Consider the following 12,879-nt stretch of genomic DNA (forward strand, 5'->3'; position numbering starts at 1 on the left):
GTCGGAGTTGAGCCTCGAGTTTCATGTTTATGTGTTTAAGACCTTGATTACGCTGAAGAATTTCTCTCTCTTCGAATTCATGATAGGTGTTTTCTGTTGTAACTTGTCAATGAAACAACCTACATTTTTTTCGAAGGGTAAGTCGTGCCTCAGCATCGCTTTTAACTGGATTTCAATCACAAGGCCAAGAAATTTGCCGGAGACAGTTCTTGTAAGTAAGTTTATTGTTGTGAAACTGTAAGTTTATCGTGTTAACAGCTTCTTTTGATTTTAAAACAAATACCAGAATTCATCAGCTGATTATGATCCCTAATTTCTCGCTAATTACAAAAACTTTCTAAAACATGAATAATTATGATATATAAGACTGAGTAAGTCAGGCGAAACCAAATACACCAGGCAAATAACCCATGAGGACAGAAGGAAATTTTGGTGAGCTTCCTGTCTTCAGAATCAACCGCACTTCTTTAGTAAGAAACTATTAAATCGAGTGGTTGCAAACGGATCTAACACAGTTGAATTAAATCCTCAGATTAAAGTTGTGTCATTCATTTCACTCGAACAATCGGGAGAAGTTCGTAATGGATAACTCAGGATAACTTATGGCAAACTTCTCTGTGGCCTTGACTCTGGCTATACTTTTAACAGTTGGTACTTTCCTATGAAAAGTAACAAGTATTGAATCAAGCGGCTGCAAACGGATCTAACAAAGTTAAATTAAATCCTTACGCTGTCTCATTCATTTCATTCGAACAATCGGCAAAAGGTCGAAAATGGACAACGTAGAAGAACTTATAGCAACCTTCCCGATGTTTATAGGATTAGTGGTTGCCACCTTCCTCCTGAACACTGGTCGTGGCTTACAAGCCGTAATGTTAGGCGAAGAATGTTTAATCTTTCTAAAATCTAACGAGCTGAAAAAGAAGACCTGTTTCCAATTTACCATGGTAATCAATAAGTTAATGTTCAAGGCGGCTTGCATGGCTTCCAGTTACACATCTGCAGAAAGATATGCCAAGGAACTTCTTGATCTGTACCATGCCTCTGGTGACACAATTGAAGAAGGAAAAATAACTTTAACACTGGGAAAGATATATCAGAGCCAAAATGAGTTTGAAAAGGCAAAACAATATTATCAGAAGGCAATTGATGTGACAGAATGTACGGCTGACAAACAAACGGAAGCAAAATGTTACCTTGCGATGGGACATTTATCTTATTCGCGTAGTGAATATCACAAAGCTAAGAAGTATTTCGAGAACGCACTGGCAATCACGGTGTCCTATGGTGACAGAATCAGGGAAGCTACCATTTACGGAAACCTAGGTACAACCGTTCAGTCACTTGGGGAATACGACAAAGCTGAGAAATATTACAAGAAAGCACTCGAAATCAGGAAAAAAACTGGCGACAGAGAGGGAGAAGCAGCTGACTACGGAAACTTAGGAACATTGTTTCATTCACTGGCTGAATACGAAAAGGCTAAAGAATACACCGAGAAAGCACTTGCAATCAGAAAGGAAATTGGCGACAGAGAGGGAGAAGCAGCTGGCTACGGAAACTTAGGAACATTGTTTCAGTCACTGGGTGAATACGAAAAGGCTAAAGAATACACCGAGAAAGCACTTGCAATCAGAAAGGAAATTGGCGACAGAAAGGGAGAAGCAGCTGACTACGGAAACTTAGGAACATTGTTTCATTCACTGGCTGAATACGAAAAGGCTAAAGAATACACCGAGAAAGCACTTGCAATCAGAAAGGAAATTGGCGACAGAGAGGGAGAAGCAGCTGACTACGGAAACTTAGGAACATTGTTTCATTCACTGGCTGAATGCGAAAAGGCTAAAGAATACACTGAGAAAGCACTTGCAATCAGAAAGGAAATTGGCGACAGAGAGGGAGAAGCAGCTGACTACGGAAACTTAGGAACATTGTTTCATTCACTGGCTGAATACGAAAAGGCTAAAGAATACACCGAGAGAGCACTTGCAATCAGAAAGGAAATTGGCGACAGAAAGGGAGAAGCAGCTGACTACGGAAACTTAGGAACATTGTTTCATTCACTGGCTGAATACGAAAAGGCTAAAGAATACACCGAGAAAGCACTTGCAATCAGAAAGGAAATTGGCGACAGAAAGGGAGAAGCAGCTGACTACGGAAACTTAGGAACATTGTTTCATTCACTGGCTGAATACGAAAAGGCTAAAGAATACACCGAGAAAGCACTTGCAATCAGAAAGGAAATTGGCGACAGAAAGGGAGAAGCAGCTGGCTACGGGAACTTAGGAACAATGTTTCAGTCACTGGGTGAATACGAAAAGGCTAAAGAATACACCGAGAAAGCACTTGCAATCAGAAAGGAAATTGGCGACAGAAAGGGAGAAGCAGCTGACTACGGAAACTTAGGAACATTGTTTCATTCACTGGCTGAATGCGAAAAGGCTAAAGAATACACCGAGAAAGCACTTGCAATCAGAAAGGAAATTGGCGACAGAGAGGGAGAAGCAGCTGGCTACGGAAACTTAGGAACATTGTTTCATTCACTGGGTGAATACGAAAAGGCTAAAGAATACACCGAGAAAGCACTTGCAATCAGAAAGGAAATTGGCGACAGAGAGGGAGAAGCAGCTGACTACGGAAACTTAGGAACATTGTTTCATTCACTGGCTGAATGCGAAAAGGCTAAAGAATACACCGAGAAAGCACTTGCAATCAGAAAGGAAATTGGCGACAGAGAGGGAGAAGCAGCTGACTACGGAAACTTAGGAACATTGTTTCATTCACTGGGTGAATACCAAAAGGCTAAAGAATACACCGAGAAAGCACTTGCAATCAGAAAGGAAATTGGCGACAGAAAGGGAGAAGCAACTGACTACGGAAACTTAGGAACATTGTTTCATTCACTGGCTGAATGCGAAAAGGCTAAAGAATACACCGAGAAAGCACTTGCAATCAGAAAGGAAATTGGCGACAGAGAGGGAGAAGCAGCTGACTACGGAAACTTAGGAACATTGTTTCATTCACTGGGTGAATACCAAAAGGCTAAAGAATACACCGAGAAAGCACTTGCAATCAGAAAGGAAATTGGCGACAGAAAGGGAGAAGCAGCTGACTACGGAAACTTAGGAACATTGTTTCATTCAGTGGGTGAATACGAAAAAGCTAAAGAATACACCGAGAAAGCACTTGCAATCAGAAAGGAAATTGGCGACAGAGAGGGAGAAGCAGCTGGCTACGGAAACTTAGGAACATTGTTTCAGTCACTGGGTGAATACGAAAAGGCTAAAGAAAACACCGAGAGAGCACTTGCAATCAGAAAGGAAATTGGCGACAGAAAGGGAGAAGCAGCTGACTACGGAAACTTAGGAACATTGTTTCAGTCACTGGCTGAATACGAAAAGGCTAAAGAATACACCGAGAAAGCACTTGTAATCAGAAAGGAAATTGGCGACAGAGAGGGAGAAGCAGCTGACTACGGAAACTTAGGAACATTGTTTCATTCACTGGGTGAATACGAAAAGGCTAAAGAATACACCGAGAAAGCACTTGCAATCAGAAAGGAAATTGGCGACAGAAAGGGAGAAGCAGCTGACTACGGAAACTTAGGAACATTGTTTCATTCACTGGCTGAATACGAAAAGGCTAAAGAATACACCGAGAAAGCACTTGCAATCAGAAAGGAAATTGGCGACAGAGAGGGAGAAGCAGCTGACTACGGAAACTTAGGAACATTGTTTCATTCACTGGGTGAATGCGAAAAGGCTAAAGAATACACCGAGAGAGCACTTGCAATCAGAAAGGAAATTGGCGACAGAAAGGGAGAGGCAGCTGACTACGGAAACTTAGGAACATTGTTTCATTCACTGGCTGAATACGAAAAGGCTAAAGAATATACCGAGAAAGCACTTGCAATCAGAAAGGAAATTGGCGACAGAAAGGGAGAAGCAGCTGACTACGGAAACCTAGGAACATTGTTTCAGTCACTGGGTGAATACGAAAAGGCTAAAGAATACACCGAGAAAGCACTTGCAATCAGAAAGGAAATTGGCGACAGAAAGGGAGAAGCAGCTGACTACGGAAACTTAGGAACATTGTTTCATTCATTGGGTGAACTTGACAAAGCTGAAGTATATCTTAGCAAGGCTCTCTCAATTTGCAAAGCCATTGGACATAATATGAATGAGTTTAAAACTCTTTGTGGTCTAACGGTTTTGAAGTTGGCTCAGTCTAATTTCCAAGAAGCATTTTCGTATCTTTCAAGAACTATTGAAAAATTCGAAAAATTGCGACACTTCGTAAAAGATAATGATTACTTCAAAATATCTTTGTTGGAGGAGCATGGTGCTTTTCCCTATAAGATACTCAGTAAGTTGGTTTCTGTTTCCGGGAATCCTGAAGATTCCCTTTACGTCGAAGAACTCAGACGGGCAAGAGCTCTAGCGGACTTGATGACGGCTCAATATTCTGCTAAACAGCCCCAGTTTTCAGGTGATCCACAATTGGCATTGTTTTGCATTCATGATATCATTAAAAGAGAAGCAAATTGTACTTTTGTGTACCTTTCGGTTGATGATGAAGATGTACGGATTTGGGTTCTCAAAACAAGCGGAGGGATTATATTCCGACGCAAAAAGGGAAAGGATTCAGACAGTTTTGGAAATGCCGGCTCACTCCCAAATCCGAAAGAGCTTTTTGCGGAGAGTTTCCGCCACTTTGCCATCCCACCCACAGAGAATTACGAAGATCGCTCTTTAAATGACGAACCTGTTCTAAAGTTATCTGGCGATGTTAAGCGATCGCCTCCATCTCACGATGAAACTGAAGATATGAAAACATGTCTGCGTTTGTTCCACAAAATAATTATCGCTCCCGTGGCCGATATTTTGAAAGAGCCTGAAATTATCATTGTCCCTGACAGCTGCATGTATCAAGTGCCATTTGCAGCCTTACTTGACGAGGGAGAAAGATATTTGTCTGAAAAATTCAGGATCCGCATCGTTCCTTCCTTGACGGTCCTCAAGGTCATTCAGGATAGTCCTTCAAACTATCACAGTAACACTGGGGCACTGATAGTGGGTGAACCTGAAGTGAGAGAAGTGATTTACAAGGAAAAGCAAATGATCCTTGATCCATTACCAGGTGCAAGAAAAGAAGCTGAAATGATTGGAAAAATGCTTGGCGTCATCCCATTGTTAGGGAAAGATGCAACAAAGGAGGCGGTTCTTGAACAGATGAAGTCAGTTGCGTTGATACATTTTGCGGCTCACGGAAATCCCGATCGAGGAGAAATAGCACTTTCCCCCGTCAGTACTACTAACAATACTCCACAAGAAGAAGAATACCTTTTGACGATGGCTGACGTATCAAAAGTTAAACTTCGAGCTAAACTGGTAGTTCTAAGCTGTTGTCACAGTGGGTGCGGAGAGATTAAAGTCGAAGGAGTAATTGGAATCGCTCGAGCGTTCTTAGGATCCGGTGCTCGGTCGGTGTTAGTGGCGCGGTGGGCCTTGGACGACGAATCAACGGAGCAGTTCATGAAATGTTTCTACGAACACTTGTTCCGTGGTGAGAGTGCCAGTGAATCCCTTCACGAGGTCAGAAAGTGGATGAGAGGTAACTCCGAGTATTCTGAAGTGAAGAAATGGGCTCCGTTCATGCTGATTGGAGATAATGTGACATTGAGGTAGGTGTTAAGGAAAAGGGGAAAGGTTTGTATTTAAAAAAAAAACCGCAGTAAAAATCACACTAGGGATGGGAATCTACTGAGGCCTTAATCTACTTTTTATGACATGTCAGAAGGAACCAGGATTTAAGTTTAGAATCAACAACTTTGTAGCAAGTCAGGGACACTCTCGGGTTTTGGTTGAGCCTGTTTATTGATATTATCTTAGAGTGTAAAGGAGACATTGTAGCGCGTTTTCTCAAATTCGAACGATTTAGAAAAGTAACTTAAAAGACTCACACGCCCCCCCCCCCCTCATTTATTTCATGTTATGGAGTAAAGAAAGTATATACGCTGGTTATAGTAAAGGAAGGATTCGTGTTGTATCTCATGTAGTTCCCTGATGTATTTTTGCTATTGTTGGAAAGACGAACGAGACAAATGGAAGACTATCTTAAATGACGGCAGGCGATAAGTTACTGACAGACGTAGAGGGTCTTAATTCCAAAGCTAGCTGATGCGAGTAAATTCAATTCTCTCAAATTCCGCGTCAAAGCTCCTTGCTAAAGGCCTCGCAGTATCTGAAGTTCACAGGGACTAAACCTGTCATAACAGCAGAAATTCTTGGAAGAAATTATATGAGTTTGAATATGAATATATGAATTGACCCAACAATTACTTTACCGACGAATCAATTCAAGATTTTATGACTCCTTTCTCATATTGTACATCTTATCTTACAGGAAAGAAGACCTAATCTGCAAGGTTCAAAACTGATCAGCAAATCCTGTACCCTGAGTGAAGCTGACTTCTTTGAAGACCATCATCTTTGCCTCTACCGTATGAAACAGAACGTTTCGTTGCATAAAACCGATTTTTTTCTTTTTTTTTTTAGCAAAGCAGTTAATAGTATTAAGGATTTCTCTTTAGCAGTCAGGCATGTTTGTCGCTTAGATGTTAGGACTAATTTTCGTGAGGCCCACTATTGTCTACTCAGCCTGAGCAATAAGTTTTTACAACTGGGACGAGTCAGTAACTGTTGAATAATCTAACGAAAAGGTTATCATTGTGATTTATGAACCAGAATGGTTCTTCAGCCTTCTCACAAAGAAAAATAACTGATATCCAGAAATTTAGGATGAAATATTTTTTCCAGAGGTTTTCCAGTATACATTTTTTCGTTCTGTAAGCGAGATGCCTCGAAATATTAGACTTTTTAAGGCTGGAACGAACTTTGGAATCGATTCGTCCAAAAAATGCATGGTTCGTTAGTTTAGCTAGTCATTGTAGAATTTTAGAATACTTTAGAAGTTAACCCCATCTACATATGAATCATGGGGCCAGCGATACAACTGGACAATTCAATTATCAAATACTAATTTTGTTCAACAGGTCACTCGACCATTCTGTTTTTATTGTAATGAGTCAGATTGGAGTTTCCGGTACCTTGAATAAAAGCTAGTTAATTTTTTACCTCATTGTAGGACTAGTTACAATAAGGAAGCTGAGCCCAGCTACATATCGAACAAGGGGCCAGAAATTCAATCATAATATTCTGTTATCAAATACAGATTTTGTTGAATGGGTCACTGGACCATTCGTTTTAATTGTCATCGGTTACATTTTAATTTCTTATATCATAAATAAAAGCACATGTTACCCGGACATAAAGTTTTAGTTTTTGTCATTAATTTCGCTCTGTAGTCGAGATAATTTTAACGAAGCCGTGTATTTTTTTTTAACGAAGCTGGGTCTTTACCAACTCAAATGCTAAGAAGAAAAAACAGGGCTGCATTATTTTATTGTTCAAATGAAACGTATGTTACAAGTGAGAATGACTTTTGACATTGTAAACGACACTTGATACCAAAGCCGTTTTCAACATGTTTATGCGAATGCACATGCAATCCGACTTCACGTGATCAGCAACACAAGACCAACCGGAATTAGTACTGTATCATTACATCCTTGAATCTGTAAAATTGTGGGACAAAAGTCTGACCTGACTTCCATTCATCCGAACCGTGTTGTTTGAATCGTTTACGTGATATTTCAAAAGTTTTTCTCTGTTATACCGCAGGGGTTTTCATTATTGTAAAAGCGAAATTTCGGTGAACAAAATTCTTTGAAAATGTCATGCATCTTTATCTACCGACGCGACTGTATTGCCTTAGTCTCCACCTTGACCAAAAGTTGCAAGTTTCGTCAGTTGAGACGTTTTTGCTTTGCATCACTGTAAAGAGCGTTATTTGCCAACTGAAATACTTTATCAGCGTGTTTCTTGCAGCCTTCGTCACAATCACTTGGTATGTTAATGGCAATGTTCACCTGATGATGGCTTTCTTGTCGCTGCTCGTTAATTTTAACCTTTTGATAATTCACTCCAAAGGAAGGGATGCCGCTGTTTTGAAACCCTAGATTTAATCCAAAGCTTTCTGATTTGCTTGTTCGACTGCTTTTTTCCGTCTTCACGTCTTGCGCTATTGTCACGACCAAATCTTTTTTCTGTGTACGAGTTTGTACTGGATTGTAGATAACTTGCTTCGTTTCAGGATCGAACATTGCAGGCACAAGCTCACAAGACGCCATTGGAACCCTTCCTTGGCTAAATATGCATAGAAGAAGAACAATTTTGAACCAGCAAAACTCAGAAAGCGAAACAGAAGCCATTGCTGTGAACTTGTTGTGGCAGTGAGATCTGAAAAGAGAAAGTAATTTACATAAGATCTGTTGCGTGACTTTGATAACCGGAAACGGCTCCTCAGGGAAGTTTCCTAGAATGAGGAAAAACAAGAGAACACTGCCTTCATGTATGCTATGCATAGAGTAAAAACCCTTTGCTTTGCGTTCAAACCCTTTGCAGGTCAAGGCAAGAATGAGTCCCGGAGATGCCAGGGAAACCCTTCCTTGATTTATAGACACAGAATACGGACGGTTTTCAACCGGAAAGGGGAAATTGTCAGGAAAGTGCTTTAACAGCGTGAATACAGAATCAAAGCAATTCATGGAATCTACGTAATACTTGCTGCGTGACCTTTAATAAACGAGGAGCTTAGTAATAGGCTCGATCGGTAAGGGATTTTTCCCAGAAATAACATAAAGAAGTGTTTAACCCCACAAACCAGCTGTTGCTTATCTTTTCTTTCGAATAAAACTTAGTTGAAAAAAATTTGCATGATGCCAGTGAGATTCGTCCTTGTAAATAATTTTACAGAAAGAGAATGATTTGAAACTAGAAATAATCAGCGAGGGAAAGCAATTCGTGGAGTTTACGTAATATCTGTTGCGTGACCTTTGCTACAAAAAACCGGAAGCTGAGTCATTTCCACCCGATGGGAATTTTCCATGAAGTAGGAGAATAAAAGTTGAATGATTAACATTTTCTTCGAATAAAAAACTCTTTCCTGATCTACTGAGTCACATTTACTGCAAGATGAGGAAATCTACCTGGGTTCTATTCGCGATGGTCTGTTTTATTTTGATCGTTTGTGCACCAGACGAGAGTTCCGGTTTCGTTCGCAGAGCTCTAAAGAAGGTAGAAAAAGCTGTAAGAAAAGTCGTCTTCAAACCAGTGAAAAAAGTCTTCAAGGAGGTGGTGGAAAAACCAGTTAAGTCTGTGTTAAGAGCCGTAGGACTCAAGAAGGTTCGCAAGACATACAGAGAATTCCAAAAAGAGGTAGTCCATTCTCGGGTGACTTTCACTGAAGATTCCTACCAAGTTAAGAAAATCAACCCTTGCCCTGACGGACATCATAATATTGTGAAAACAGAGCAGCCAGTTGAGATTCACCTTGAAGACAATGTGGTAGTGATACAGGACAGTTATTGCCGAAAATGTGGACAACATTTCTTCCACACAAAACATACGGATGAGCTTTAAAACGCAAGACTGAACTTTTAACTAGCGGGACATTCGTCAGTAAATCTAGAATGAAATGTTGTTTATTATTTCGTTACCTCCGAAGAGCTGCAAATTGTTCACTGAATGTCGTTTAGAAATAAATAGCCACCTCTGTTGGTTAAAAATACATTAATTCCAATTCTTTTTTTTTCTGACAACTCGTACTTGCGATTAACTAGAATTTTAATAAATTCTAGCTCGTTAACTTTCTTGTATAATAATGGGTGACCTCGGATCGTTCAGATGTCATAGACTTTTTTTTATCATACTTAATATAGGAGCCTTTGCGTCCACAATTCTTTCTTTTTTCCTGGAAAAACTCTAAGAACATCGCTCGTGTATCGGTCGATGTACTGTTAATGAAGATTGTGTAACTCCTAAGTTTATAACTTCACAGTAGCCTGCAAATTGTCCCCTATTGTCTCTGAACAAGCCAAGTGAGGCACACAGTTAGAATAATCAACCTAGCTATAACGTTTTTGTCTCCTATCACAGCTTTCCAGTTTTTTAAAAAAAAGCCGCAATGCAATGTCCTCAAATGAGAATTAATGTACACTACTGATCAATGGTCTGGAATATTTCGTTACAGTTCTACGCTTAGCCTGATTCAGGTCAGCTGTTGGTATTGAGAAGCGATGGCCTGTGTAAGGAGCGGTTGTAATACAGGACTTAGTGCAGTAACTTGTTTGAGTTGATCGAGCGTCATAAAAACCATTCCTGTCGCCATTCTACATTTCGAACAAACTGTTACGGCACTTTTGATTAACAGCCGTTTAGATATCTCCACTGACCCATGGTCTTTGCTTGAGGAAACAGTTATTCCAATAAGTCTGCTTTTGTTTACTGTGATCCATTTCACGGAACTGTGCACAGAAATTGTCGCGACACCGAATCCCTCTTCGCGGAAGTCATGTTGATGATTCGGGCAGCTGTATGTCGTTTCCAGAACAAGAAGAAGGATTATTAATTTGCGTAGCACTTGATTTCCGATCATGATTACTATTCCGTCGAAAACTTTTTGCTATTTCGGAGCGGACCAGTTCTTGCCACGAAGTCGAGACAAGTCCTCTGGGACTTCAATTCCATAAATAATGAATTCCGGTCTTGCGAAAACGAAAGGAAATCAAGTAAGGTGAACTAAGAGTAAAGTCCACCAAAAGGGAAATTTCCCAGAACGGTTAGCCTCCAATCATGCGTAGTTGATTGTGTTACTTATCTCCTCATGCTTCGACCCCAGTCACTCGAGCATTTACCATGTTTACCGGTCGAATGTAGCAAGCGGGGCTGGCTTACGGTTACATAGTGATGCGGCTGTTGTATGCAAGGAGTCCATGAAAAAGCGACCAGCCTCCGTTTCTTCCCCGGTTACCGCGCGCAAGAGTATTTCTCGAACCTGCGACCAAGTGTTACCAGGAAGCGCGAACAGTGTAAGCAGCGGTCTTTCGCGTTCTTGCAACCACCCCCCCCCTTCTTTCCTCCCCGTCCTCCTCCCCCCTACACCAACCAAAAGAGAAAACCCCTGACTTCAGGTCAGTTTCTCAAAATTCCCGAGAATTTTACGGGCCCTCAAGATATAACTTTAAATCTAAATTTCTAAATTTTTAGGGCATTGTATAGCAGGTCTTAATATGAAATAAGTCATTCCTTTTCTCTTCCTCTAGTTATTTTCATTGTCATATTTTTCAACAAATCTCAATCAAGCGTGTGTGGAAGGCGCACAAAAAGCCAGATGAGTAGAAAACCAATCTCTTTCCCGGTGCCCTCATTCCCTTGAGCAGCGGTCAGGAGCGGGGCACAGGCGCAGCAATGCGCAGATAGGGCGCACTGCTCAGAAAAACTTTCTCCTTGATTTAGAAGCATATAACCTGTGCTTCTGTTGTTATCTATCCCACGTGACAGCATTAAGTAACGATTAGCGTATCATATTAATTGCCCGCTTCTAAAGCGCTCTCTTCTCATGGAACCCTTTAGTCTGTTTTTTTTTTCAGTGTTTGTGTGACTTACAATAGGATAGCGGATAGCGCAGAAAACTTAGAAACTGATACGATGTTACCAGCACAATAAATATCTGAATACGTCCCTTATCTCTCAAGATCAGATTTACGATTCTCCCTAGTCAGTGAATTTCATATTTTACCAAGATTAGCCATCCTCTCTTTAGTCAGAGTTACCGGGTCAGGGGGGGGAGCACCTTCTTCCTTCATTTCATTTATTTCTTTTGTCACCGAGCATTTTTATTTTGGGGTACTTGTCAAACGTTAAAGTCGACCGTATATTTCACTAGAGAGTACGAGCAATCACTCCTTTTCGGCGAAGTACATTGCGTGGATTGAAAAGAATCTGCGAAAAAAGAATATGATGTTTGCGCACCGCTCGAAACTCTGGGAGCGTGGCGCACGAAAACCTAATTATGTATCAATCGCTATCATCTGTATAACAATGGGATGAATTGTTTTTAACAACAAAATCATCACCGATGTTTACATTTTGGAAGCGTATCAACAAAGGTGCCGCTGAAATATGATTTGTTCATCTCGGAAAACCACGATAATCCTATCTTGCGGGGGTAATAGATTTGACTACGGGGTATTTTATTAGTCTCCCGATGATAATTGGCCGAAATTTGTAAATTATATAAACAAATAATTTGGAGCGTGATGTATCTAGACGGACAATCAAAGAAAAGGTTGATAAAACGGTCGCTCCTTTTCACTTAAAGATGATTAATGATCTTTCTCTTTTTTTTTCGAACTTTATTTTTATCGAAGATTATTATTATCCGGACAAACCGCAGCACTACGTCAAAGCACAATTAAATAAGGGTTATAAATCATTTATCTCACAGGTTTAACATTCCTGGGATTTTTGTCACTGTCTTTTTAGGTCTTGTTACTCTGGCGGAATTACTAACAGTGATGTCAGAACTCAATTTTATGTTGATGATATGAACAAGAGACGGATTCCGCCAGAGACTTCCTACCAACTCGAAGTCACTGAATTAGTCAAGTTATTTAAGGGTATAATTAGATCACAAGTACTTTTTTCAGTTTCGAATTCATTTGTCTAAGGGCCTCTACGAATGAGCTCGATCTCTCAAGTTTCATCCCAGTCCTGGAAATTAAGGAGGAGTATTACTAATAAGAAAGTTTTAAGTGCGGATACCGTTTTTGCAATGAAGATAGGTAATCCGCGTTTTCATTTTAACGGATCGAATTTTGAACGGTGACGGAAATAGAAGTGTATCAAGATCTAGGAAATTAATACGGCCCACTGAGTTGACCGCTTTTAGTTCATCCTAAATTAAATTTTCCTTTCG

At 40.4% G+C, this 12,879-nt stretch overlaps 1 protein-coding gene across 1 annotated transcript; it reads left to right on the top strand.

Moving 5' to 3' along the window:
- Positions 1-773: 773 nt before the first annotated feature.
- On the top strand, positions 774-7,477 carry LOC131799959 (tetratricopeptide repeat protein 28-like). The gene is made up of 4 exons (XM_066170385.1): positions 774-1,151; positions 1,740-3,281; positions 3,522-5,683; positions 6,406-7,477. The coding sequence occupies exons 1-4, from the start codon at positions 774-776 to the stop codon at positions 6,437-6,439; spliced, it is 4,116 nt and encodes a 1,371-aa protein (XP_066026482.1). The 3' UTR covers positions 6,440-7,477.
- Positions 7,478-12,879: the final 5,402 nt, after the last annotated feature.

Source organism: Pocillopora verrucosa, chromosome 7 (genome assembly GCF_036669915.1).
Source record: "Pocillopora verrucosa isolate sample1 chromosome 7, ASM3666991v2, whole genome shotgun sequence".
NCBI lineage: Eukaryota > Metazoa > Cnidaria > Anthozoa > Scleractinia > Pocilloporidae > Pocillopora > Pocillopora verrucosa.

Excerpts from the sequence above, each read along its gene's own strand:
- LOC131799959 (XM_066170385.1), top strand. The coding sequence starts at position 774 with ATGGACAACGTAGAAGAACTTATAGCAACCTTCCCGATGTTTATAGGA. Across the intron at positions 3,282-3,521 it reads CACTGGGTGAATACGAAAAG|GCTAAAGAATACACCGAGAA; the intron begins GCTAAAGAAAAC and ends GAATACGAAAAG. Across the intron at positions 5,684-6,405 it reads GGAGATAATGTGACATTGAG|GAAAGAAGACCTAATCTGCA; the intron begins GTAGGTGTTAAG and ends CTTATCTTACAG.